At 48.8% G+C, this 24,227-nt stretch overlaps 10 protein-coding genes across 10 annotated transcripts; 6 read left to right on the forward strand and 4 right to left on the reverse strand.

Annotated features, from left to right (window-relative positions):
* Positions 1-114: 114 nt before the first annotated feature.
* Positions 115-1,830, reverse strand: GGS22DRAFT_177147 (uncharacterized protein; the record flags this gene model as incomplete). Its single annotated transcript, XM_047963491.1, has 1 exon — positions 115-1,830. One exon carries the CDS (start codon positions 1,828-1,830, stop codon positions 115-117), a length of 1,716 nt encoding a protein of 571 aa, XP_047823937.1.
* A 237-nt stretch (positions 1,831-2,067) lies between these two features.
* Positions 2,068-3,428, forward strand: GGS22DRAFT_8490 (xylose isomerase-like protein). The gene has a single exon (XM_047968269.1). It carries the CDS (start codon positions 2,254-2,256, stop codon positions 3,145-3,147), a length of 894 nt encoding a protein of 297 aa, XP_047823938.1. The 5' UTR covers positions 2,068-2,253; the 3' UTR covers positions 3,148-3,428.
* A 562-nt stretch (positions 3,429-3,990) lies between these two features.
* GGS22DRAFT_194312 (uncharacterized protein) lies at positions 3,991-5,754 on the forward strand (the record flags this gene model as incomplete). The annotated part of the gene is made up of 2 exons (XM_047965483.1): positions 3,991-4,611; positions 4,687-5,754. 2 exons carry the CDS (start codon positions 3,991-3,993, stop codon positions 5,533-5,535), a joined length of 1,470 nt encoding a protein of 489 aa, XP_047823939.1. The 3' UTR covers positions 5,536-5,754.
* A 359-nt stretch (positions 5,755-6,113) lies between these two features.
* On the forward strand, positions 6,114-7,796 carry GGS22DRAFT_194314 (taurine catabolism dioxygenase; the record flags this gene model as incomplete). The annotated part of the gene is made up of 7 exons (XM_047965484.1): positions 6,114-6,366; positions 6,420-6,696; positions 6,752-7,015; positions 7,069-7,190; positions 7,248-7,326; positions 7,380-7,406; positions 7,462-7,796. The coding sequence occupies 7 exons, from the start codon at positions 6,114-6,116 to the stop codon at positions 7,571-7,573; spliced, it is 1,134 nt and encodes a 377-aa protein (XP_047823940.1). The 3' UTR covers positions 7,574-7,796.
* A 538-nt stretch (positions 7,797-8,334) lies between these two features.
* GGS22DRAFT_8564 (uncharacterized protein) lies at positions 8,335-10,171 on the forward strand. Its single transcript, XM_047968283.1, has 2 exons — positions 8,335-8,906; positions 8,966-10,171. Exons 1-2 carry the CDS (start codon positions 8,478-8,480, stop codon positions 9,962-9,964), a joined length of 1,428 nt encoding a protein of 475 aa, XP_047823941.1. The 5' UTR covers positions 8,335-8,477; the 3' UTR covers positions 9,965-10,171.
* Positions 10,172-10,378: 207 nt separating this feature from the next.
* Positions 10,379-12,164, reverse strand: GGS22DRAFT_177150 (MFS general substrate transporter; the record flags this gene model as incomplete). The annotated part of the gene is made up of 3 exons (XM_047963492.1): positions 10,379-11,567; positions 11,617-11,674; positions 11,741-12,164. 3 exons carry the CDS (start codon positions 12,162-12,164, stop codon positions 10,379-10,381), a joined length of 1,671 nt encoding a protein of 556 aa, XP_047823942.1.
* Positions 12,165-13,840: 1,676 nt separating this feature from the next.
* On the forward strand, positions 13,841-15,813 carry GGS22DRAFT_8588 (alpha-L RNA-binding motif-containing protein). The gene is made up of 3 exons (XM_047968286.1): positions 13,841-13,998; positions 14,070-14,522; positions 14,608-15,813. The coding sequence occupies exons 1-3, from the start codon at positions 13,963-13,965 to the stop codon at positions 15,445-15,447; spliced, it is 1,329 nt and encodes a 442-aa protein (XP_047823943.1). The 5' UTR covers positions 13,841-13,962; the 3' UTR covers positions 15,448-15,813.
* A 1,228-nt stretch (positions 15,814-17,041) lies between these two features.
* On the reverse strand, positions 17,042-18,781 carry GGS22DRAFT_177151 (Septin-domain-containing protein; the record flags this gene model as incomplete). The annotated part of the gene is made up of 4 exons (XM_047963493.1): positions 17,042-17,680; positions 17,728-18,194; positions 18,252-18,503; positions 18,586-18,781. 4 exons carry the CDS (start codon positions 18,779-18,781, stop codon positions 17,042-17,044), a joined length of 1,554 nt encoding a protein of 517 aa, XP_047823944.1.
* On the forward strand, positions 18,763-19,617 carry GGS22DRAFT_150023 (uncharacterized protein). Its single transcript, XM_047959245.1, has 2 exons — positions 18,763-19,255; positions 19,494-19,617. Exon 1 carries the CDS (start codon positions 18,855-18,857, stop codon positions 19,080-19,082), a length of 228 nt encoding a protein of 75 aa, XP_047823945.1. The 5' UTR covers positions 18,763-18,854; the 3' UTR covers positions 19,083-19,255; positions 19,494-19,617.
* Positions 19,618-22,215: 2,598 nt separating this feature from the next.
* Positions 22,216-23,752, reverse strand: GGS22DRAFT_150024 (major facilitator superfamily domain-containing protein). The gene has a single exon (XM_047959246.1). The coding sequence runs from the start codon at positions 23,711-23,713 to the stop codon at positions 22,373-22,375; it is 1,341 nt and encodes a 446-aa protein (XP_047823946.1). The 5' UTR covers positions 23,714-23,752; the 3' UTR covers positions 22,216-22,372.
* Positions 23,753-24,227: the final 475 nt, after the last annotated feature.

The following is a 24,227-nucleotide window of genomic DNA, read 5'->3' on the forward strand; positions in this document are numbered from 1 at the left end:
CAAAATTTCACTTTTACTAAAAAGCAATACTTTAAAACGGTAGGTATTAGTTAGCGAAGACGCTTCATACGCCAAATCTACCTGTATGGATTATATCGCAAACACATTTCCTCGCTATATGAGGCCTAAGAATATTTGACGACCGATCGTACCCGTCGATTCCGCATGCCAATACGTCTCTGTCAATCCTTCAAGGACCCTTAGGCTTCTTTCTACGTCATCCTTCGCCATCGTCCTCGTGCTCTCGAGCGTAGCTTGGCTCATATTACGGAGAGCTACCGTCAAGGAAAGAGAAGCCGCATATGGAATGAAGGGGAGTTTTGACGTATCAAGGCCAAGGAGAAATGAGATTTTCTGAGCACAGTATTTATGTCTCACTTTCGCGCTTTGAATGGTGGGAAGTACTGTGCTATTAGAGGTACTTTCGGCACGTTGCCCGCGAGGCGGAGCTTGGGGAGGACGGTAGGATATGACGCCAATGACGTGGTAGAGGAGTTCCAAGCAGGCCTGGAGAGGAGGTTCCATAGTTTGGATCTTGCAGTCCTTTGCCAAATCCTCAAATTCCGGCCACGACGTCTCCCATACACATTTTTCTCTCGCCATTTCCTCGGCCGGCTGTGCTCGGTAAAGATCTAAGACTTGGTCGAGCATCTTGCTTAAGAATAATAGCAACTTGAATCCGGGGGGTAGGGTACCCATTATAGCATCATCATATGCTGGTAAGCATATTTCGCTATAATGAATTATGGTTGGTCGGCCGCTGGTCATGGCAATGATCTTATCAAGAGCGAGGAGTGAGTAAAGCAACTCCACACGCCGTGCTTCCGGGACTGGGCTCTCTGGTGACGAGGGGTAGTGCAAACCGGCAGAGTAGGCGAAGTGTACCGCCTGATTGAATAATCGGGCAACTTCATCATCGCCGTCGGGACCATATGAGTGAAAGGCCATTAGGGCAAGGACCTGGACGAGTTCTACCCTATCGCTAACGAGGCCAATATCTTGGGCGATCTTCAGGGCACCGAAAAGCATGTCGGCAAAAGATCGGGGCGTATGGGCAAGGGTATCTCCGTCCTCATGCCCTGGGAGGTTGAGATACTGTCTGGCTGATGCATTCTTGCAAGCGGCTAAGCAGATTGCCTGCCTCATTATGATAGATGCCGGGTTATCACCGTTCGCGGGCTCTGTAAGCGCTTGCGTGCCGAAGTCTACTATAGGCAAGATAGGGTGGATTTCTTCCCTGAAAATCTGGATGAGTGCTTCGAGATCCCGCCGTGGGGGGATCATTTGAAGACATTCAATTTCCAGATACGGTAAGACTGCTCTCACTACCATGGGGAGGTATCCAGGTCCTACACCCGGCCTTCTCTCGGAGGGGGGTGCCCTCATATCCTGGAAAGAAGGACGTAGGATGCGGGAGTATGGGAGTCTATGTGCCGCATCTAGGTCTATACCGGGAGCCACCATATTGGAGTCTCTACAAGCGGAGAGAAGAAGGGAGTGCGCTGATGAAGGGCCAGCGAAAGGAACCGTGGGTCTCGATGTTGATATGGGCAATGAAGAGTGCTGGGTTTGCTCATGTGTCCCTCTAGGATCCAGAGATTCTTGTGGTTGGTGATGTACCGGATGAATATTGTCACGGCTGTCTAGTAAGTCCACCATAACCGTCGCTTTTTTGGTCGTGCCTTTTTCCTGCCGTACCAGGACATCGTTACCGGGATCATGGAGACATCGACGTTTCCCTCTTCGGCATGAATCGCAAGCTCGCCGCACTTGTTTGCGCTTCGACCCACAGCCATCGCCGCCGTCTCCGAGAAACCTGATGTTTTTCATATCTTGTTGTAGTAACTTGTTGGTAGGTTGAAAGTTGAAGTTCCAGTTCATAAAAGCAAGTCCGCAGATTGCGGCGGTGTGCGGGCTTTCTCGATCTGGAAAGTCCGGAGATCGTTGCTCTTATTGTAACATTACCCCCATTGGCCCAGTGGATTATAAATCCATCCTAGAACTGACCAACATCCGAATTGGGTCATAGGAAATAGTATGCGACCATCTACGGATCCGAGACTCGATATTGCGCAAATTCTCGATGTAAATCGGACATACATGCTTAGACGTAGGTATATCATACTTACACCTGTAAGGCATATAAAAGGATGGCCGAATTACTGGCATATCGATCCCAATGGCGATACTCATCAAGCATCGGAGAATCTCACTGGATTACCTTTAAAGTTTTGAGAATACGCGCCCTTCGACATGCATCTTTCAACTCATACGTGGATGAGGCCTGAGCCTCTCGAGGTGACACTTCGGAGAGCGTCCTCTCTTGGTTATACGTCAGTCGAGCTCGCTGGCGAACCGTCAAGATACGATATAGACGAAACACGAGTTCTCTTGAAGAAACATGATATGACCTGCTGGGCCGTCGTAACGATTATGTACGGCTCCCGCGACTTAGCAGCCGAGGATCCCGCCCAGCGAGAAGCCACAGTTGGATACATGAAGAAACTTGTTGATCTAACAGCTGGACTTGGTGCAGAAGTAGTGACACTAGTTCCTTGCACTGTAGGAAAGCTGCAGCCAAAAGCAAGTCCGCGTGATGAGTGGCAATGGGTTGTACAGGGAGTAAGAGAGGTGGCGTTATATGCCGCGGAGAAGAGTGTCCGCATAGCGATAGAGCCTCTGAACCGATTCGAAACGTATTTGATCACCAACATCTCTCAAGTTTTACGACTTATCGACGACGCGAAAGTACCGAATCTTGGAATCGCGTTCGACCCCTTCCATATGAATATCGAGGAACCTGATTTAATCGCTGCCCTACGTAGGTGCGGCGATAGGATATACGACTTCCATCTCGGTGAAAACAATCGCCTTTCCCCAGGGGATGGAAACCTGGACTGGCCCCTAATCGTTCAGACGCTGCGTGAAATTGGTTATAAGGGTGGTCTGGCTTTCGAGGCTATGCCGCCTATCGATAGGACTCCAAACGGTGGCTTCGGATCGGAACAGATGGAAGCTGAACCGTGGGATGTGGACATAGGAACCCTGCAATTCTTGAAGGACCATGCCAGCGGCGTCCTGCGAGACGATTTCTACACCAAATTGTTGGCACGGTCGGCAGAGACAATATCACCGCTCATCAAATGAGATGTTTCACTGTCATCTTAGACCCTAACGCCACAATAAGCAAGCTAGGAAACGGCTGTTTTCTGTCATTTTCTACCCATGTTCGAGGCGGAAGGATTGGCAATTTTTACGACCGGATTTATTTGTCCTCGGCCTGAGAGAGAGCATCAAGGCTCCCAACCCCCTAAATGCTGCATCTCATAAATGGCTCCTACGTCACAGCTGACTGCCCGTCTCCAATAGCACATTCAATCAATCATGTTCAGATATCAAATGTGCAGTTTTGACTAATTGAAATAAAAGAGTTGATGTTATAATTAGTTTCGTATCACCACACCCAGATTGTACCGGTGAATGACTGTGAATCTCTTCATCACAATTCTCCCTCTTGCGTTATTGTGTAGGTAAGCTAGCTCATCACCGCAATATGATATCTTTCTAGTTCTAGGAGGTATTCCAATATTAATAACCTAGTGCTGAATAATATAAGATCATTGTATGATTACCTAGTCAGGGATACCTTACTCGGTATCATGATGCGATTACTTTCACGTAGCCTATTAGTACTGCAGCTTCATACTAGATTTTGACTTTTGTGATATGTTTAGGCACAGTATTGAGCCTGAGGTATATTCGTAGAGAGACACTTTTCCAATAGGACAACTGTGAAAGACCATGATTAAATCGGCACTTTGAGTGACGATCAGGCCCATGATACTCTCAACGAATCTAAACTAGATCTATCATATACACATAAATACGAACCCAGCTACCATCACTTGGCTCAATTCTAGATTCGAGGGCAATACCTTCAACACTCCGATAGCCTTCCTAGCAATTATATTGCCTCATCTGCCTTTCACTATGTTGGGGGCCACCGTTCTTGCCTCAGCAACCTGGTTGCTCGCCCTAGGACAATGCGCACTAGCTGCTGATATCGACTGGACCACCATCAAAAACAGTCGCGGCGATCATCTTCCCGACTTCAGTTTCTGCGGCTACCATTCCTCAGACGTGGCGCTCCCGTCCGCCACTAGACCAAGCACCACCACCATCAAGGCATCATCCAAGGACCAGACCTCCGATATCCAAGCTGCTCTGAACAAGGTCTCCGCCGCAGGAGGCGGCGTTGTAGAGCTTGGCCCCGGAACGTTCAAGATATCCCCGGGCTTGAGCATCCCGAACGGAACGACATTAAAAGGCTCTGGAGTCGGATCCACGCACCTTTCTGTTTCCAAGTTGAATGAAAAAGTCCCACTGATCTCACTGGGTAATGGCACCGGCCATAATGTGAAGCCTCTGAGCACCAATGCCATCACTGATAGCTATGTGGGAATCGGCGCCAGCACGGTCACCGTAAAAGACACGAAGGGGTTGAAAGTGGGACAGACTATCTTCGTCAACCGGGCCGCGACGGCAAAGTGGATTAGATATGACGGCATGGCCGATCTTACTCGCAAGAACAACCATCAAACCTGGATCAAGGTACGTTGATATGGCAGACTAATAACTGGAAATGTAGTCGCTCTTCGTATAGTAGAAAGTTAATCGCACCGACAGGAAGGGACGTTGATACAACAACCTCGGATCATCGGGTCCATCAAGGGCAACAAAGTCACATTAACAGTCCCCCTCACCGACGCCCTGGACAAGAACTACATGAGTCCCTATCTGGCCCCCTACACAGCCCCCTCGGTCGCATCGGAGATAGGCCTCGAGAACCTATCGATCACCCTCAAGCCGAGCTGCTCAGGAGTCGCCCTCACCGACAGTACCAACGGCTGTAAATCCTCAGCCATATCCGTTTCTCCCTGGACCGTCGACAGTTACATACGCTCGGTAAACGTGACCGGCTTCAACAGTTTCATCAGCGCGGAGTACAACTCCAGCCGAATCACAATAGACCACGTCGGTCTATACCGAGACCGTGACACAGACAACAAGGCAGGATACCCGGCGGATATCGCCATTATGGGCTCGCATATATTGGTTCAGGACAGTGGGCAGTACGGAATCAAGACAGCCAAGGCGTTTTCCGTGGCGACACAGGCCGGAACTCCGGGCCCCAACGCCATTTTGCGCCACGTTGTGCAGGCACCCGAGTTGCAGCAGATCTACCCCCACCAGCGTTGGGCGCACGGTATCCTCGCTGAAGACACCGATGCTGGTGTCATTTACCAGAATCGAAACAATGCGGGGTCCGGTCACGGCTGGGCGATTAACGCGGGTGTGGCCTGGAATGTTAGGGGAGGCGTGACGATCCAGAGTCCGCCCCTAGGTGTCAACTTCGGGATCGGAGTCACTGGGAAGGTCACGAACTCGAATGGAACTATGACCTCACCGGGTAAAGCCGTCACGCCACAGAGCCTATTCAGTGCTCAACTGGCTAAAAGAAAGGGTGGCAAGTGAGTCTAGTTGGGTTGAGTCAGATGGTACGATATAAAGATTAGGTAGACTTCCTATGTGTTGAGATAGTGTTGCATAGCAGTAGCAATACCGTAAGCCTTATAACGATTTCCTAGGATACACATATTCTTATCATGTTAATTATACTAAATCTTCTAGTGACGCTGGGCTATTCATATGATAGCCTTGGTCAATAGAATGTGTAACGTTGAAGCGTATCTGTGCGAGTTGATTTCATTCGTCGGAGCTCAATAGTAAACCCCTCCCACGAGCTCACTACTCAGCTTGACGTTATTCGCGGGGTATCTGATCTCATTTGGAGATGCTTTCATCCAACATTGACGATTCGTCAAAGATAGCGAGGCCGTTGACGTGATTCTACCGGGAGATTAAGAATGCTATGAATTTGAGCGTGGAAGATGATATTAGCTGCGGAGTCTCTTTATATAAAGCGAGGTTGAAGTTGGAGATATCCTGAGAGCATCAAATAGAATATATTCGCGTTTGCGACACGGGAAAGCACAGTAAATATTAGTGAAATTAACCAGTTGGCTGTTAAATCCTGGATCTTGCTCGTCATTATGGCTCCACCTGCTGCGGATATTGATGTGCAATCTGAAGCACCAGCCCCTGAGACTCTCAAGAAGTCCGTCGGCCCTGTACCTATCAAGACGACAACTAGCTCTAGACTTGACGGACCTTTGAAGTACACCGGAAGCCTCGACTCATACGAGCAATTTGATGTCACCAAAGTCATCGGTCGAGAATTCCCCAAGCTCCAACTTAGCGAGATCTTGCATGATGACACCAAGATCCGGGATTTGGCGATCTTAAGTGGGTAGATATGTCCCAGGGCTTAAACTTTTTGAGAGTCTAACTATTCGAAGTTTCGGAGCGAGGCGTTGCATTCTTCCGCAATCAGGATCTCAACATCGACGACCAGAAGCTTCTGGGTGATCGGCTCGGAAAGCTCACTGGGAAACCAGAAACATCTACTCTTCACCGTCATGCCCTCTCAAACAGCAAACGTGGCATCCCAGTCGACGAGAATGGCCGTCTCGATGATGAAGTATCTATCATCTCTTCCGAGCAGAACCGCAAGTTCTACAAGGATCGCTTTACCGCGTTCTCGAGGAAGATTGCAAGCAACGGTTGGCATGCAGAGTACGTGAAATCGCGCCGGTCATTAAGCATGTTCTGCTACTAACACGATTAATAGCATCACGTTCGAAAACATTCCTTCGGATTATGCAATCCTCAAAATCATTTTGCCTCCCGAGGACGCTGGTGGTGATACGCTCTGGGCATCGGGGTATGAGGCATATGACCGCCTATCACCACCCCTTCAGAAGCTCGCAGAGAGCCTTACCGCTACTCATCACCAGCCGGGTTTCGTAAAGGTCCAAAATGATTTTGGCGAAGAGCTTATTGACCAAAACCGCGGTTCTCCTGAGAATAATGGCCTTGACTTCAAGGCAGAGCAGTAAGTTGAATGGTTGCTCGGTTATTTCGGAGAAAGCTAGCTAATTATGCCAGTCCCCTTGTTCGCACTAACCCAGTGACTGGGTGGAAGAGCCTCTTCGGCGCAGCTGGTCAGGTAGAAGCCGGTTGGATTAACGGAGTTACCGAGCGCGAGAGCGAGATTCTCAAAGAATATTGTACGTTGCCCGAAATTGTATTCCCTCGGGTCGAGGGCACTGCTAATAACATTATAGTCCTTCAGTTGATTGTTGAGAATCACGACCTCCAAGTCCGATTCAGATGGAACAAGAATGACCTTGCAATATGGGACAAGTGAGTTACACTTACGATTCATCTCATTTGGTTGCTCTAACAAGTATTGCTAGCCGATCCGTGTTCCATACCGCTACAAAGTAAGTCGCATGAATAACAGAATTCATGAAATGTAAAAGACTAACTTCAAATCAGCGATTATGTCGGAAAGCGTCAAGGTAACCGAGTTGTGTCCATTGGAGAGAAGCCGTACTATGACCCAAACTCGAAGTCTCGCCGCGAAGCACTTGGGATTCTAGCGGTATAAATTGATGGTACAACTATAACAGGGTAATAAAGCGCCGTAACTGTTCTGTTTTGCTAGGCAATTGGGATTAAATTGGTGTAGCTTTTAATAATATTCATTTTTGAGAACGAGTACCAAAAAGAGATAACTTTTGGTATAGGCTTTGATAGCGCAAATTGAGGTATCAATACACGCAACCGATTTGTCGAGCAGAACGCTTTTATAGCTGTTTATTGAACAGCATTTTAAATGAGAAGTAGTTAAAATTGAAGAGAAACAATTGAGGAATCAAATTGAATCTCATAAACTCTACTGTAACGATAGAGTGGGGCAATCGTTGCAACTTGCCAGAGCAGGAAGCTACGCGGTGCCCCGCCTAGGAAAAAAGAGCTAGGTTCCCACTTAACCCACTAGCTTGCCCACTAAGATCTCTGCAAGCTTTTTTTTCCGCTAGGTAAACTCAAAGCTTCCAAATCTTTTCTCTATCGCAAGAATTTCTTTTTCCAACTCTATCCAAACTCCTTAAAAGTACACTTGGTAAAGACTCAATTCGATTGCTTTGCATTGGTCCTCTTGCAAAGAGCAACAAATAATTACCAAGATAATTTCTGTTTTAATCCTCTTTTTTATTCACATTGATTGGACAAGCTCGTTTGACGTGACTCCCCGCCGCCTCTTTTCTGCCCCGCGTCAATCAATCAATCAAGTCCAACCTCAATTGAACGAACGACCTTTCTGAACCCTTTTACCTTCATCATTATACTTTCAACACCCTCGAAATTCACTAAGAATCTGCTGGGAATATACGCGACCTACTTTACAGTGCCGAATATCAAAGAATACATTGCACTCGACTCACTCTTCGAGCCTCTATCTAAAACATCGTCTCGGAGTAATCCCCATCGGGAGCTCCCTTGTCACTATCATGAGTGATCAAGATACCAAGCCCGTTGAGGGTGATAAGACCCCTGTCGAGAATGTCGAGACAGACGCTATCAACTCTGACGCCACCTCCGACGTCCCTCAGACCAACGTCAAGACAGAGCCTGGTGTAAAGGTCGAAAATAGCGGAGAGGTCAAGGACAATGTCCAAGATGCCACTGGAGATATCGCTCAAGATTCTGCCGAGGATACCGCCAAGGCAGACGAAAAAGAGTCTGCTGGTGCAGTTAAAGTTCCCGATAACGGTGAAGACAAGGGATCGAAGTTCGATTTCAGGAAGAGAAAGTGGCCCCAAATCCGCAACCCCCCGAAGGGTATGTTGAAGGTGAATCGAGGTGGATGTCCTACCAGAGAGAAATCTGACCCGTCCATTCTCCCGGATTCTGATGATCCCAAGGCCATCCGTTGGCAGGTAAGATTCATTCTTCTTCTTTTCAACTCTCAAAATCGTTTCTAACTATACTATCTCAGGTCGAATTCTACTTTTCCGACAGTAACCTACCTAGTGACAAGTTTCTGTGGAACAAGACTGATGGATCTAACAACAAGCCTGTGCCGCTTTCCTTGATCTGTAGCTTCTCCAGAATGCGTCGCTTCAAGCCCTACTCAGCCGTCGTTGAGGCTCTCAAGACCAGCAATCGTCTTGTCCTGGAAGGTCCTGAAGGCGAAGAGACAATTCGTCGAAAGGAGCCATGTGAGCCAAGTGATGAGCTGACCAGCAAGATCGAGGATCGCACTGCCTATATCAAGGGTTTTGGCGAAGAGAGCAAGTCCACTCAATTCGATGCCGAAGATTTTGTCTCCCAATTTGGAGAGATCAATGCCGTCCGCTTGCGACGTGACGAGGGTGACAAGGAGAAGGTATTCAAGGGCTCTATCTTTGTCGAGTGGGTTGATGAAGAGACCGCATGGAAATTCTACGACATAAAGCCCGAACCTCGATGGAAGGATCACCCACTAATGATCATGCCTAAGCGCGAATATGATCGTCAGTCTGCTGAGGAGGAGCTCCGGAAAAAGCGATCCCAGAATAATGAACACAATGGACAGCGTCAAAATGGCCATCACGGCGGCAGAGCCGGTCGTAGCGCTCGTGAGTCCCAGACTCACCGCTCTGACCCCGATAACTGGAAGAAGCGCCGTGAGGATGATCGGCGAGATGGCTTCAATGATCGTCGCGGCGGCCGCCGTGATCATCGCGGGCGGGGTCGAGGCGGTGGTCGTGGACGTGGTGGGGATCGTAACCGAAATGGCAACGATCGAGCGAAAGAGCAAGAGTCTGTGCCGCGCGACGATGGAAGACCTAAGATCCACACGAGCAAGCAAGGCCAGAAGATTATCGACGAAGAGGCGAAGAAGAACGCAGGCAGTCAGTCAAACGGCAAGCGTGGTCGCGATGAGGATTCCACCACCGATGCTCCTCCAGCGAAGAAGGTTGATACTAAAGAGGCTGTTGCCAATAGCGCATAGGCAACAGAAGTTGATCTGTGTCTTATCACCAGCGAAGGACGCAAAATATGCTCATACATTTGCTAGCATTGTTTCATTATGGCATCCAACACATTTTGCACCAGATACGATGGTCAAATTCAGCAAAAAGTATTGCTTGGTCGGATTTGTTTGCGGCGTTTATGGCCACTTGAGATGGGAATTAGGTAGACATGTCTACTAGGGAAAATCAAAGTGTGTTTCATAATTCCTGTCTATTGCTACCGGTGCTGTATGAAACCCGTGGACGGTGTTGGTATGTCTAAATAAATGCGCCCCGTAAATTAAATAACGCCTCTCGTAATGCGTTTCCACATAAGTCTTGAGATACTAACAGCTTCATATCACCCTCTTTCCTCCCTTGCTATCGCAATATCTCTTTTGCAGACGACCAAGCTAATCGCCAGCAGCAAACGGACTCCTCAGCCTAAGTTTCTCGCCGTATTTCCACAACAGGAAAGGTCCGGGCCAGCCTATTGCAACGCCCAAGAGCGCCATAAGCGTGTTACCCCATCCGTAGCCAAGACGGTCGTACATCGACGGGGCAAAAAGCGGAAACCCAAATCCGGCCAATGACCGTAGCACTGTGGCGGCTCCAACGGCGCTCGCGGCGTACCGTTGATACGAATCCACCAAAAACCCTTGTAGGCACTGGAAACATATTATGGCACCCGCGGCGAACAACACGGCCCCGATGTTAGGTCCGATCCAATGCGTTCTGTACTCGGCCGTCCATCCATAAATCAGCAATCCGGTGGGAATCAGCACCGCTCCCGGCACCATCATAGGAACACGGTACTCCGGCTGTCCGTGTCCGTACCGTTGTTTGAGGTACACGTATATGCGATCCTGCAACGGCGCACAGATCTGCGCACCAAGAAAGAATCCCAGGCCTAGGGAAATATAGTTCAACCCCCCGATCCCAACACTCATCCCATACCCAGCAGGCGCAGGGGATGTAAACAGCGTCGGGAAAGACGCGAGCATGAGGTACATCAGCCCGTACACATACATCATATACAGCGCAATACACTGCACAATCACCTGCGTAACAAGCAACCTAAACGGCCGCGTCATCGCCGTCGCCAACGCACTCCAGACACTCCGACTCGTCCGCGCATCATCATCAAACGGCGTCCGCAGCGTCGCGGCAACAACCCCGCTTTCCCGCGCTGTCACGCGCTTCTTCCGCTCCAGCAGCACCGGCGCATACGTCTCGCGTAAAAACAACAACCCCGCGATCTGGATCGCTGCGTCGGCAAGACTCGTCGCCCAGAACGCCCACCGCCACGTCGTGGTCTGCGTTATGAAAGCGCCTGCGATAGGGCCGATGGCGGGGCCGAGGAGAGGCGCGAGACTGTACATCGACATCGCGCGCCCGCGCTGCTCGGCGACGAATAAGTCTCCGAGGACGCCGCCGCCGATGGCGAGGGATGCGGAGCCCCCGAGCCCGGAGAGGAAGCGGAAGGCTATTAGTTGCCCCCGGGTCTTGGCGAAGCCGCAGCCGAGGGTGAAGCCTAGGAACCCGAGGTTGGTGAGTTGCAGGATGGGCACGCGGCCGTAGATCTCGGAGAGGGGACCCCAGCTTGGGAGTGGGTTAGTAAGGGGGTTTGAGAGGGGGGGAGGGGGCTTACGCCAGGGGGCCTAGGGCGTAGGCTAGGACGAAGATTGAGAGGACGATGTTTTGCATGACTGGAGGGAGAGCGCGCTGTTAGGGTCCCTCTTTTTGGAGTTGGGAGGGGTGGGATAGAAACTTACAGGCCTCGGGGATGTCTAATTCTTTGCCGATGGCAGTGAGGCCTGGCGCGACCATGGACGAGGACACGGGCGACACGAAGGTGAACATTGAGACGATGAAGACGACGCCCCATTTCTTAGAGATAGCCCAGTTCTTGGGGTTTTCGGGGTCCTCTGCTCCGGTCCAGGTTACGAGGTTCGGATCGTTCACAGTGGACGTCTTGTCTTCCGGTTGCGCCTGCTCCAGATCGAGGTCTCGTCTTGATTCGATCCCGTCCCGTACTTCGGAGACGATCCGCGAGATGGCTCTCGAAGAAGCATGTTCGAGAACATCGAGTCGTTCCCGGTATGAGTAGGTGCTGGCTGTTTCTGAGTTACTGTTGCTGTTGGAATCCGATTGTGACTTTTCCGGTTTCTCGTCATCTTCTACTCGGTTCTCTCTCATGACTTGATCTGGATCCGCGGTCGAGCTCTGGTGCGCTCCCGTTTCCTTATCTATCTCCGAATTCTTCATCACCACACAATTCTGCTCAGGCAACTTCGACAAATTTAAAAATTTCCACAGAATAATAAGTATAAATACTGTCTAGTGAACTCAGACAGCTTCTCCTCTACTTCAGTAACCTTGTTTCGTCACAGTTTAGGGGCCTTTTTAAACAATGCCAAAGTCAATATTGCCTTGGTAGCTCCAACTCAACCCAAGTCAAACCAAGTGAGTTTCCGTCTGGAGAATTTATTCATACAGAAAAGTACACAGTGATTAAGGAGACGCGTATGACTTGAAGATCCTTCATATACTATCTAGGTACGTAACCTCGCGTCTTCGGTCTGAAGTGCCTTGAAGCGGTGGGACTCAGGAGTGCGAAATTATTCAAGCACGGCGGGTCGGACCTATTATGTACTATACAGTGTATCCATCACAAACGAGAGTCACATACTCCGATTGTCTAACAGACAAACAGTGCTCATAGGCGGGCGTATCGGGGGATCAGACTGTGGACCTGGGTTGGGATGGTAGATGCAAGTGATGTGGAATTACCCAATCACAGTGGACTAGATACATCCCGATCTCGTCTCTGATGGTACATCCCGGATATGAAAGCCGGATATAGAGGGCTTAAGATTTATAGGGTGAGGTGCGAAAGCAAGAGGCTCGATACAACCCCGGTGCCTGTCCGGCAGTCGGTGCCGAAGGCGGCTGTTTTGTAACCACATCACTTAAGACTGTTCAGACTAGAGCTCATGAATGGTGACTAATTCTCGCGAAGATCGGTGAAGGGTCGGTGAAGGATTCTTCCCTGGATCTGGAGACGACCAGACGATCCTGGGAGCGGCCCGGTGGGAGAATGGAGATAAGCCGAGTTAAAATCCGGACGGGTATATTAGAAGAGGAAAAGCGGATTCGAATCGCTGCAACATTTGTCCCGGTATTTGTTGACATCAGGGTTAAGATAAACAGTCATGTATCCACAATATACCTATCGTAACCTTCATCTACTTCGGCGTACACTTTGGCTCTTCCGGATATAATGACTAGGTATGCACGAGGAGGCTAGGAATGGCTTTAAGAATTCATAAATGTTTATAATATTACGATTGTTTGGGAGAGATGTGTTCCCCCAAATACATCATATGGTTTATGTGGTCTGCGAGTGGATGACAGTTACGATGGCGATGCTGTGATACCTCTAAAGCTACCCGGGCTATCCCGTTCCGACGAAGTTACAGGGCTTATCCGGTGCCTGTTCGGAAAAGCAAATGGGAAATCCGGCCGGGGTTGATGGTTCCCGTGCCAAGATATCAAGCCGTCGGGTCAGAGAATTATGCTGTGAGACCAATCTATCAATTGTGGTCAATTCTTGCGAAGATGTGTCATACTGAAGAGATTTATGTCTTTCGTATACGAAAAAATTGATTTGAGAAAAATACTCAAACGAATCTTGGAAGACTCTAGGGGAATAAGTTAGTGCAATGCAATGTGAAATCTTATTCAAATGTTATTCAAATGCTACACAGGCTTTATCGATAAGAATTCCTATCTTATCCTAGAAGCTTGGACCATTTCATTTATGTGCCGTAGCTATGGAATTGGTGGGGAAGATCTATACCCACACGTGATCACCTATCTAGAATTTTTGTAGAAGTTCAAGATCGAAATCTTGAGGTTACAGAACTTCGACGGCGGACCACGACCAAGCCCCGACTCTTCTGCTTCGCACACAAATCTCAGAACTGCAGCCGAGATGAAGCCTAGAAGATTCCACGGCCTAAGGCGGCCGGTAAGTCACCGCGAATCGGACTCAATTGCGCTCAATTCCCCCACTAATATCATAATTGTGCTTCTGTGTAGAAACTCCGCCAGAGCTGGAACAAGTACAACCTCTTCAACATCTACAGTTTCAAGGATCCCAAAATCGGTCAAAGCGACTCCCAAACATTCTTCCAGCAGAAATGGAAGGCGAAGGGTTTATTGCGAAACTACCACGGCGAGCACGTCGTCGAGCGCAAGTGGACGCGCATGTTTAGTCGCCGTCTGCTGGGTGTCGTCGACATGGACGCCAAGTACATGGCCGCCTCTGACGGTTCCGAGAAGGCCGCTGGTAGGGGATCTGGGAAGGATGAACGACCGAGATTTAACGATATAGTGGTGAACAAACGCGCATCGACACCCTACATGCAGATGACATTTGCGCCTATGGAGAGACGGTTGGATATTGCTGTTTTCAGAGCTATGTTTGCGAGTAGTGCGAGGCAGGCAAGGCAGTTCTGCGTTCACGGTGCTGTGAAAGTCAATGGCAAGGTGGTGAGTCTTACTCCTGACATACCATTCTATTCTCCGAATATTCAAACATATAAGAAGAGCACCGCTAACAAACACCACCCCACAGATGCCATACCCGGGCTACCGTCTCAACCCCGGCGATATGTTTCAAGTAGACCCCGAGCGCGTCCTCCACGCAACCGGCGCCCCGAAAGATGACCCCAACAAATCCCGCTACAAGAACAAGCCAAAAAAATACACCAACGCAAAAGACGTTGAGGCGGCGCCAGAAGCAGAAGAAGCCGAGACAGCAGCCGAAGAACCTGCCGAATCAGAAGATCCAGAGCAAGACCCAGACACGACAGACAAGCCAGACGCCCCCCAAATCAACCTGAAGCCCACGCGAGAACAAATCATGGAAGTCATATCTCGCGCCAAGATCATCACAACAGACGGCGCCATCAGCTCAACACAAAAACAGCGCCTCCGGTTCTTCATGAAGAAGATGCGAGCGCTAGCAGCGCAAACCGGGCGACCGGACATGACACCAGCCGAGGTAGCAGAGCAGCTATCGGCACATCTGTCAGACCTCAGCCTCGCGATGCCCTCCACGCCCACACCCGCAGCCCCACCCGAAACGAAAGCATCCTCGCTGTTACCGGCAGACTTCGCCTACGAGCTCAGCCCCGCAGACATGAAGAAGCTCGAGGCGCGGGTCGCGGAGCACATGCGCGAGGAGGAGGAGAACCCGCGGGACCGGAGCAAGCCGTACAAGACGCCGTGGCGGCCGCGCGACTGGATGTCCCCCTTCGCCTTCATCCCCAAGTACCTCGAGGTCAACCAGAACGTCTGCTCCGCCGTCTACCTCCGCCACCCCGTCGCCAAGGTCGGCCGCGGCGAGGTCCCCACTCCCTTCCCCGAGTACATCAACCAGCTCGCCTTCAACTGGTATCTGAGACGGAGGTAGATGGGCTACGTGTGTGTGTAGCTTTATCGGGTAGTTATGAGATGGCTAGCTGTGGTAGGAAAAACACCGCTTTTTGATGGATCGAGGGATCCGTTTAGGAGCTGCGGGCTCTGTCGTAGGTGAAGATACATCTACGGAAAGGGGTTACGGGCAGAAAGGGGCTTCGGGAATGTCATGTGCTATACAAATGCCCAGAGTAGCCTGAGATACTGCCTAGCATAGCCGGTGATGCTACCTTCCTACTCCTATGACTGCTCGCCAGGTAGTCTGATGGATGATGGGCCGAAATTCTTCTCTGTATATACCTAGGTACTTATATAGAGATAACATGTATGTACAATACAATGTATATGATCACCACTAACCACTCTTATTCGAGTCGTTTTCATCATGAGCTTAAACGTAGTGTGTCAAATATGTCATGGTGCGGTCAATTTTAGGATCTTACCAGAAGACGTTGAATGCGCCTGAAATCAAAGCGTAGAATAATATTATAGCAATACTCAAAACCAACGACAGGCGATGATAGTTGGCCCAAGAAACTAATGGGATTTCATATGTCTAAGGCAACATCAATTAGGGGCTCATGTCACAATCAAAGCATGACAGTCACGATATACATATTAAATAACACACTTTACTTCTTCATTAACGGCAAACTCGATTCCTAAGAAAAAACATCATCCTTTTTAATTCAGGCGACCTAAGTTGAGAAACACATCGAGGCTAGAAACGCAAGGAAAACACAGGACTGTGGGTTGACGCAAGGAAAACCAAGAGCAAGCCAAGTTCGTGGCCAGACGCGTGTGCGGACGTCGAAGGGGGGGTCTTCCTCTCCGGATGGCACTAGCCGACGAGGCATGTGTGAACACCCATCCTGCGAGTCAGAAAGATTACTCCTAAAATACAGGCATCTAATTTTGCAGGGGAGCATTCTCAGCTCTGACATTCTCCTCCGTATCCTCCACGAACACACCGAGCCGCCTATCGACTTTCCGTCTCAATTCCGGGTATTTTGTCGTAACAGCTGAAAAAAAGCAAGCACATATGATCGTGAAGGGAAATGAATGATAGGATAGACACTCCGACGGAGGCGACGAGAACCATGCTGTCTGTATGGGTTTTCGATATTCGCGGATATGTTCTGACCAGTAGACGAGGAGGGAATATAATAGAACGATGCCTCTTGTACCTATTCGCCATATGCCATACCAGCCCATAACAAGTCGGCCTAATGTGCAAATGCTGAGTGGAATAGGATACAGTTCATCAAAATCCTGAACCAAGTATATCTCGCCGTAATGTTCAAGAACGCCGGAAAAGCAACCCCAGATATCTGGAAACCTCGCCTCTCGGAAAACAGCTTTTTTTATCTTTCGGATGGCAGCTGCTGAGTAGGGCTTTTAGTACCACTGACCACGACTAGGTGATCCTCATCTGACAATTGCCGCTAGGGACAGACATCTCGTGAGGTGCATTAGTTGATGAGTAATTAAAAGAAGAGAAGTTGAATAGACAGGTTGATGAAGCGAAACAACGCGGTAGGCGGGTACTGTATGGGTTTCATGAAGGCTCGGACGTAAGTCGTAAGTGGTTAATTCCGTAGAGAGAAACCCTTTCGCTTGCCCTCCTTCTCTATCGGCCGTCCGCTTTCGACTCTCGCCTTCTTCTCCTCGAGTTCCATCCGTTGGCGCTCGAGCTGTTCCTTCATCTCCCTATGACGAGCGTATAACTCCTCTTCACTCTGCTTCAGCTTGCTCTCCTTCTCAGCCACCTTCTGCTGGAACACCATCTTCATCTCAGCCTCCATCTTAGCAAGCTTCTGTTCGTGCAGAGCACGCTCCTCCTCTTGCTTAACGGCAGGGTTGACCTCCTTGAAGACGCTGGGGTCCTGAGCAACACCCATTGCGGTGAGCTTATCAGTACGGTAGTTCTCGTAGAGGCTGTTGTTGGTGTGTTCCTTGAGTTCTTCCATGTGAGTTCGGATAAGCATCTGGCGCAGCTTAACGAAGTCGCAGTGCTCCTCGTTATCGACCTCAATAACACCCCATGGGTAACGGCGGCCACGGACTTTACGTCCATCGGCGTTGGTAACCTCGCTGTTAGCACCGACAACGGCAAATGGCACCTTGGACATGATCTCGTTGTTCTCCGCAATGGTTTCCTCATCATCCAATTCATATCGGGGACCCTCGAAGATCTGAATACCGTGGTGCTTGATGTCCGCGAGAATCTGTAACGATTAGATATGTAACTGGGAAAGTTCATGGACAAACTTACTCTAGACTTGAAGCCAGCGATCTCTTCATCGGTAAGAGTATCTGACTTAGCGATGACGGGGATCAAGTTAACCTTGGTATGCAGACGACGCATAACCTCGATGTCCAAAGGCTTCAGAGAGTGACCAGTGGGTTGGATGAAGAAGACGCAGGCATGGATACGGTTATCAACAATGTTCATGCGGTTCACCTTGTTCTCGGCATCCAAGTAAGCATCGTAACGTTGCTCGATGTTGTCGACAATGGGTCTCCACGACTCATCGTTGTTCACGAAGTCTCCGAAACCAGGGGTGTCGACAACAGTCAGGCGTAGACGAACACCAGCTTCCTCGATATCTGCACTGATGGATTGAATAGAGACGGTCTTGGGTATTATGTCAAGGCTAGGTCCCTTGCGGTCCTTGGGCGGGTATAGAGAAGTGTTGAACAGAGTGTTCACCAGTGTAGATTTACCCAAGCCGGATTCACCTAAATTTCACGAAAATTAGCCATCCATCGCAAGAAACAGGGTATTCATATACATACCAACAACCATGACATTGAAGTTGAATCCCTTGCGGACACTCTTGCGATGCCATTGGTTTGGCAGGTTAGCGAAACCGACATAGCCAGTTAGCTTCCTTCGGACGATGTTCCTGCTGTCATTCACAATAGGGCCCGAAGAAGGGACTGCGGCCGGGGCTGTGGGCTTCAGGTCAGAACTCGGCGGAGACGACGGCTTAGGTGTGGAAGGCTTGCCTTCGGTAGGCGCAGGCGATGCTATCGAACCGTTTGCGGCTATTAAAAGTCAGCACAAGTTTTAAAAAAGTAATGTCCGTAGCGGAGAGTAAATTGCAAGAGTGTGTCCGAAGAGATATACCGGTGAGCGATGGATTTATGTAGAGCTCCTCGTACGAAATGGGTTTGTGAGGCCCAAGAGACGGAGCATCGACAACCAGCATGCTCCGGTAATGACGAACTGGTGGCTGATTTTCCTGGTCCAATAGGCTGCTCGACCTCCCAGAAGGGACTGGAGGCGTAGTTGACTCTCTTTGTGGAACATTGAAATTCTCCATAAAGTGATTATCCAGTTGGACACTCCGAGTTCGTGCCTTGTTGTGGGGGTTGAGAAAAGCCGGCATTGTATGAATGGTTATTTCGTTTGTTTTCCGTTTATTTTTATTTTTCTGGTTTTTGAAAAGGAGACTGCTTCTAACGATGGCCAAATATTCCAAAGAACCAAAAAACTTAAGCCCGAGAACTGATGATCAACCAAAAAAGCGAATGGAAGGACGTTCGGTAGGCGAGTTTGATGTGAATGGGATGGGGAAAGGTGATCAATCCAAACAGATCATCCACCGGGGTAGAGATAAATAGTCGAGGCTGGACCTTTGCCGACTTCCATAGTATCGGCTACTCTTGCAATTTTACTCTCCTCCATGAAACGGGTGGCTGCATTGTTAAGATGGAGAAGGCGCTTACCCATAGTGAATATGTCAATAGATATCGGAACTTAAGAGATATGGTGAATGGAAAGCGCAAGTTCAAGTCTACAGAAGTGACAATGTTAGTTACGAGATCGACGTGGCTGTTGTTGATGCGGGATGAATGGCAGATGAAGATGGCACCTGAAAAGGGGAAGAGAACAAGGCACGAGAGCTATCGCGGAGGAGCAACGAATACTCAGTTGCTATGGAAAAGCTGGTACTGCTAGCAAGGTAGGAAACCAATAGCATGCATTTGTTTATGTGGATGAAGTCGCGGTGCAGCAGTTGAATGTTCACATACCTAAAATGATGACTTCGAGTCGCGTGTCGATTCACGTCTTGCGACGTTTCAAACAGTTTGTCGATGAAGCGAGCGAAAGAAGTAAACGTGTTTGGAAGGTTGGGAAGGGAAAAGAACCGACACTGCGCACACCTGTTATCTCGTGAAGTTCTAGAGAATGTCGGGGTTGCAGTAAAAAAAGAAAAAAGATGAATTGGATGAATGGTTGGTAAAACGAAGAACCAATCTACCAAATTAGGAGGTTGTAGATTAACGGGAAGAAGAATTTACCTTTACGTGGGAAAATGAGGTTTGAAGGTGTGCGACCCGACCTCCTGTTTCTAGTCTCCTCTCAACTCAATCAAAAAATCAAATTTGGGGCCCTGGCTCTTTTTTTTGCTTCAAAAGGGGCTTGGGCTCGTGTACCCAAGTACCCAAGTACCCGTACCTGAGTAACTCTATTAAGCATCCCCACCGTTCACTAACAGTCAACAGCCAACGCTCCTACTCTAATCTGTTAATGCGCGAGGGCCAAGTGAAACAAGGATACCCGTTACACTCTACTTCTCTAGGCACTCGTGGGTGTCAATGTGTGGCTAGGGATCTTAACTACAGGGACCTATGAACAGGGGTTCTCACTAACTTCAAGCTTGTTGATTGGCCAAAATATCCAATTGGGCGGAGGATTTAATCAACAGCAATGGTTAGAGCTCTTTTTTTTTTCTTTGCAACTGCATCGGCTCTGCAAGCTCTCTGCCACCGGTGCCACCTCATCATATCATTGCCGTCACCCTTCTAAGTTCTATTCTTTTCCCCTTCTATCTTTTTTGTAGGCGTTTTTTCTTGCTTTTTCTTTTCCTATCTGTCTACCGTTTTTTAAACGGCGGAAAAGGTACCTAGGTACTTATCGGAAGAACGCTTCGGATAGTACCTACCTAGTAGTAACCATACCCCTAGTTGAAGTTCAATGAGCCAGGCGGCCGATGAGCTAGGTACCTCCTATGTGCCTTGGTATTACGGTAATTTCAACATCGAATCCACTTCCAGAAAACGCGTTTAGTCTATTGAGGTATCTAGGTATATGCAAGCTTTGACCCAGTATCTGAATATGCACTGCAGAGATTAAGCCGACTTGACCAACTCGACCTGCTCGACTAAGAATATCCTATCGCAATACTATGCGTAGGTCATGGATATAAAAATATCGATCGAGGTTAGGGAGATTTTCCCCAATCGCAGACGTTCGGCAGGTTCTTGGTCAACGTACGCCTCTGCATAGATTCGTATTTAAGTGGCCTGTCGTACGTAAACCTGTATGTACGAAGTACCTACATGCGCTACATGCGCTACTATGCGTATGTGACGACTTTCCGCTCGTGTTCAGCAGTTCAGTTGGGAAAAAGGGAGCAGGGAGTAAGAGCTAGCGATCCAACTAGTTGGTGACTGGTCGCGACTGGTCGCAATCAAAAGGGTCACCAATTTGGTACTAATTTGGCGTAGGATCGCATGTTGTTTGTGGGGAAGCCATCTAACCTTACATAATCCCTGATATGCAATGTACGTACCGCATTAGGGAGAACTCCTTCCGTTCTCCGATCCTTGCGTCTTGCATAGTACGTACCCAGTACGTACTATTCAAGTTACATTAATCCATTAATATCTGAAGCTTCATCTGTCCGTCAAACTAAAAAAGGAAACATATCATCAGTAATTTTATACTAGAAGCTTGGTTCTACGGGTTCTACGGTGATATCGAATATCGATTATCGCTTAGATGGGTTATTACGACATTTAGGATTCCAAGAAAGATCTCAATTCGGTGTAGGTGGGTGTCAAAGCGAGTCTGTCGGTAGTTAACCAGTCCCACGTTTCATTAGACGATTACCTAGAGAGCAGAAGGATCAGGAGCTAGCTATTGTTCTAGACGACATTCCAAAGATCTCATATTCATGCTATTTTTTTAAGAAAAAAAAATCGCGAACGGGTGAGTAGAAGTATACAAAAGACACGAATTCTACGTTTAATTGACATTGTAATTGAAAGCTGATACCACGATAGTCTTGCTTCAATAAATTCGCCTAGTGTTTATAGCAATCAGCTCCCATACAGTGTCGTCTGAATTTTTGAATTGTTGAGCCTCATGTACCGTTAAGGTACACATCCTAGGGTCTATTGAGCGTAGATTGAAGCATGACTGCTACATGGTCCTATGTCATCGGTTAGTTGACAGGAAGTTATCGTAAAAGGGGCTCTAAGCATTCAGGGCTCATGCTCCATCCGTATTAAGGAAGCCCCATAGCTATATCACGAAGGGTATCTCGCGTAGCGATGTCTGCATTAAGCCCCCTTTATCTCTAACATCACGGAGGAAACATCCTTTTCTCTTTCCTGCGATTAAGCAGTACCGAAGTCCATATAAATCACCGATACTATCTCACTGGACGCTGGATTTGCAACCTTCCTTCTGCTTACACGGATTAAATTGAAATAAAATGGAAATAGTCAAGGGCCTGACTTACCGAGGGGATCATGAAGACAACGAGCATTAAAAACACAGAAACTCAGTCGAATGGATCTCGCGGAGATCGGATGTAGGATATTCTAAAAATTGATTGCCCGCTAATAGTCAAGCGTCAAGTCACGGTACACCTACCTATCCAAGATAACATAGGTATCATTAGGTTGGTATCATAATTCAAGGCGGGCAAGCTTTGCCTAGAGAAGACCTTTGTTTGTTATATATGTCATTAGGTATGTATCGTGTAAACTATAATCATGTAATATGCTTCTCTAAACCAGACAAATATCATGGCAAATCGATTCTGCTCAACACCTATAACGCCCCTACATTGCTCTCCTCTAAAACCACGATCCAATAAATCATGACCATACGTCATTCCCTACTCCTCCACCGAGACCGCAAACTTACTCAAGCTCCTCAACCTCCCACCGTAAAAGTACAGTGCCCAAATCCCCACAATCCCAATCGTGCTCAGCCCTCCAAGCAGACTAGTACCCCTCGCGACGCCTAAGTTCTCAAATAGCGGACGTGCGAACAATATACTCGCGAATGCGAGGGCAGAGCGGAAGAAGTCGTTGCCGGCGAACAGACTAGCGGCGTACTGGGGGTAGCTCAGGGGCACGTAGACGAAGATGCATTGCATGACGACGAACACAGAAGCACCGTATATCGTGATCCCAATAGTCGGTGCAATCCACGGGATGTCGGGGCGTGCCGTCCAAGCGAAGATGAAGAGTCCGATTGTGGGGCCGAAGGCGGCGCCTAGTGCCGGGACGAGTCTACTCTCGTGAATTGGGAAGCCTTGGCGCGCGATACGCGGGTTTAGGTAGAAGTATAAGTATGAGATGTAGACGGCAATACCGAGAAGGCACGCGACGAAGACACATAAGAAGACGAGGCCGACTTGGCCATAGTCCATGCCGTAGTAGACGGGATATACGAGGGGAAAGACCTCGAAGAAGGAGTAGTAGATCCCGTAGATGATCGCGGTGTAGACCTGCACGAACAATATGGCCGGATCTTTGAGGGTAATCTCGAGGGGTTTAATGAGCGCATCGACGATTACCGCCCGCTTATCTAGGTTACGCTGGTCCATTTCTGACTGCGACATGAAGCGCTCGTTACCCGTGAGTTTGCGTAGGCGTTGGGCCCGGCGGAGGAGTAGGTTCGGGGTCGAAGTTTCGGGTAAGAAGGCAAACATAGCCAGGAAGACCGGGCTCGCAGCCCAGATAATTTCGAGGAGTGACCATCGCCAGCCCATAATGGGGACAGAATACCCAGATAGTAGTGGGCCAAGGGCTGGACCACAATACGCGGCACTAACCCATGCGATTAGCGCATAGGGTAGGGACATCACGCTGTACATATCGCCGAGCGTGGCGGCGCCGTTTGCTAGACATGGTGAGCCGAAGAAGCCTTGGAGAAATCGGAGAACCATCAATCCTGGGTAGTTGGTTACTAGCGCGGTTGGAATGGATATGATGACAAACAGAAACATCGTTATAATGTAAACTGGGTTTCGACCGATGCTGGGTAACTCGCTCAGAGGTGAGAATAATAAGGGGCCTAATCCGTATCCCAGCACGAATAGAGCCAACCCTAGAGAGGCGTCTGTTGCATTAACGCCGAATTCTTCCATAACACCCTCGGATGAGTTGGTGTATATGGCGCTGGACGTGTATACAACGAATGTATAGAGACATATAATAACAGTCACCATGGCCCGCCGTAAATTCGACCAATTCTGAGGGTTATCCGGATCGTCGGTGTAGTACCAATCAACAAGAATTGCGCCATCTTTCGTCTTCTTGGGGACGATAGGTATCGACTTCGTCTTCTCAAGTTCGTGTTGTTGGTCAATCTCATACCGTGCCTCGGTATTTGGGAGGGTCTCAGCTCGACTCCTGGTCCTGATCAAGGTACTGCCGTATGGATCTGAATCTATCGCATCTACCTTTTCGGATTGACTCTCTTCGTCGTTGGGGTTGGGGGCTATTGATGTAAAGGTTGAGGAGCCAGAACTTGGGGGATCTGGTCGATCTTCTGAGGCCAAGTCAATCGAGTCTGACTTTAATATCCGTATCCAGGTTTCTGGGAGCTCAAAATTTGACATTTCTTCGGAGTATTGTAACACACGATTTCCCGTAACAAGTCGAATGAATTGCCCTAACGGGGCATCACGAACGATATACGACATTGTGTTGATCCTATCCGTGTAGATAGTATCAAGACAG

The sequence above is a fragment of the Annulohypoxylon maeteangense genome (genome assembly GCF_022496945.1).
Source record: "Annulohypoxylon maeteangense strain CBS 123835 unplaced genomic scaffold GGS22scaffold_1, whole genome shotgun sequence".
Taxonomy (NCBI): Eukaryota; Fungi; Ascomycota; class Sordariomycetes; order Xylariales; family Hypoxylaceae; genus Annulohypoxylon; species Annulohypoxylon maeteangense.

Excerpts from the sequence above, each read along its gene's own strand:
- GGS22DRAFT_8490 (XM_047968269.1), top strand. The coding sequence starts at position 2,254 with ATGCATCTTTCAACTCATACGTGGATGAGGCCTGAGCCTCTCGAGGTG.
- GGS22DRAFT_8564 (XM_047968283.1), top strand. The coding sequence starts at position 8,478 with ATGAGTGATCAAGATACCAAGCCCGTTGAGGGTGATAAGACCCCTGTC. Across the intron at positions 8,907-8,965 it reads CCAAGGCCATCCGTTGGCAG|GTCGAATTCTACTTTTCCGA; the intron begins GTAAGATTCATT and ends ATACTATCTCAG.
- GGS22DRAFT_8588 (XM_047968286.1), top strand. The coding sequence starts at position 13,963 with ATGAAGCCTAGAAGATTCCACGGCCTAAGGCGGCCG. Across the intron at positions 13,999-14,069 it reads TCCACGGCCTAAGGCGGCCG|AAACTCCGCCAGAGCTGGAA; the intron begins GTAAGTCACCGC and ends GCTTCTGTGTAG. Across the intron at positions 14,523-14,607 it reads TGAAAGTCAATGGCAAGGTG|ATGCCATACCCGGGCTACCG; the intron begins GTGAGTCTTACT and ends ACCACCCCACAG.
- GGS22DRAFT_150023 (XM_047959245.1), top strand. The coding sequence starts at position 18,855 with ATGGTTATTTCGTTTGTTTTCCGTTTATTTTTATTTTTCTGGTTTTTG.
- GGS22DRAFT_150024 (XM_047959246.1), bottom strand. The coding sequence starts at position 23,713 with ATGGTGACTGTTATTATATGTCTCTATACATTCGTTGTATACACGTCC.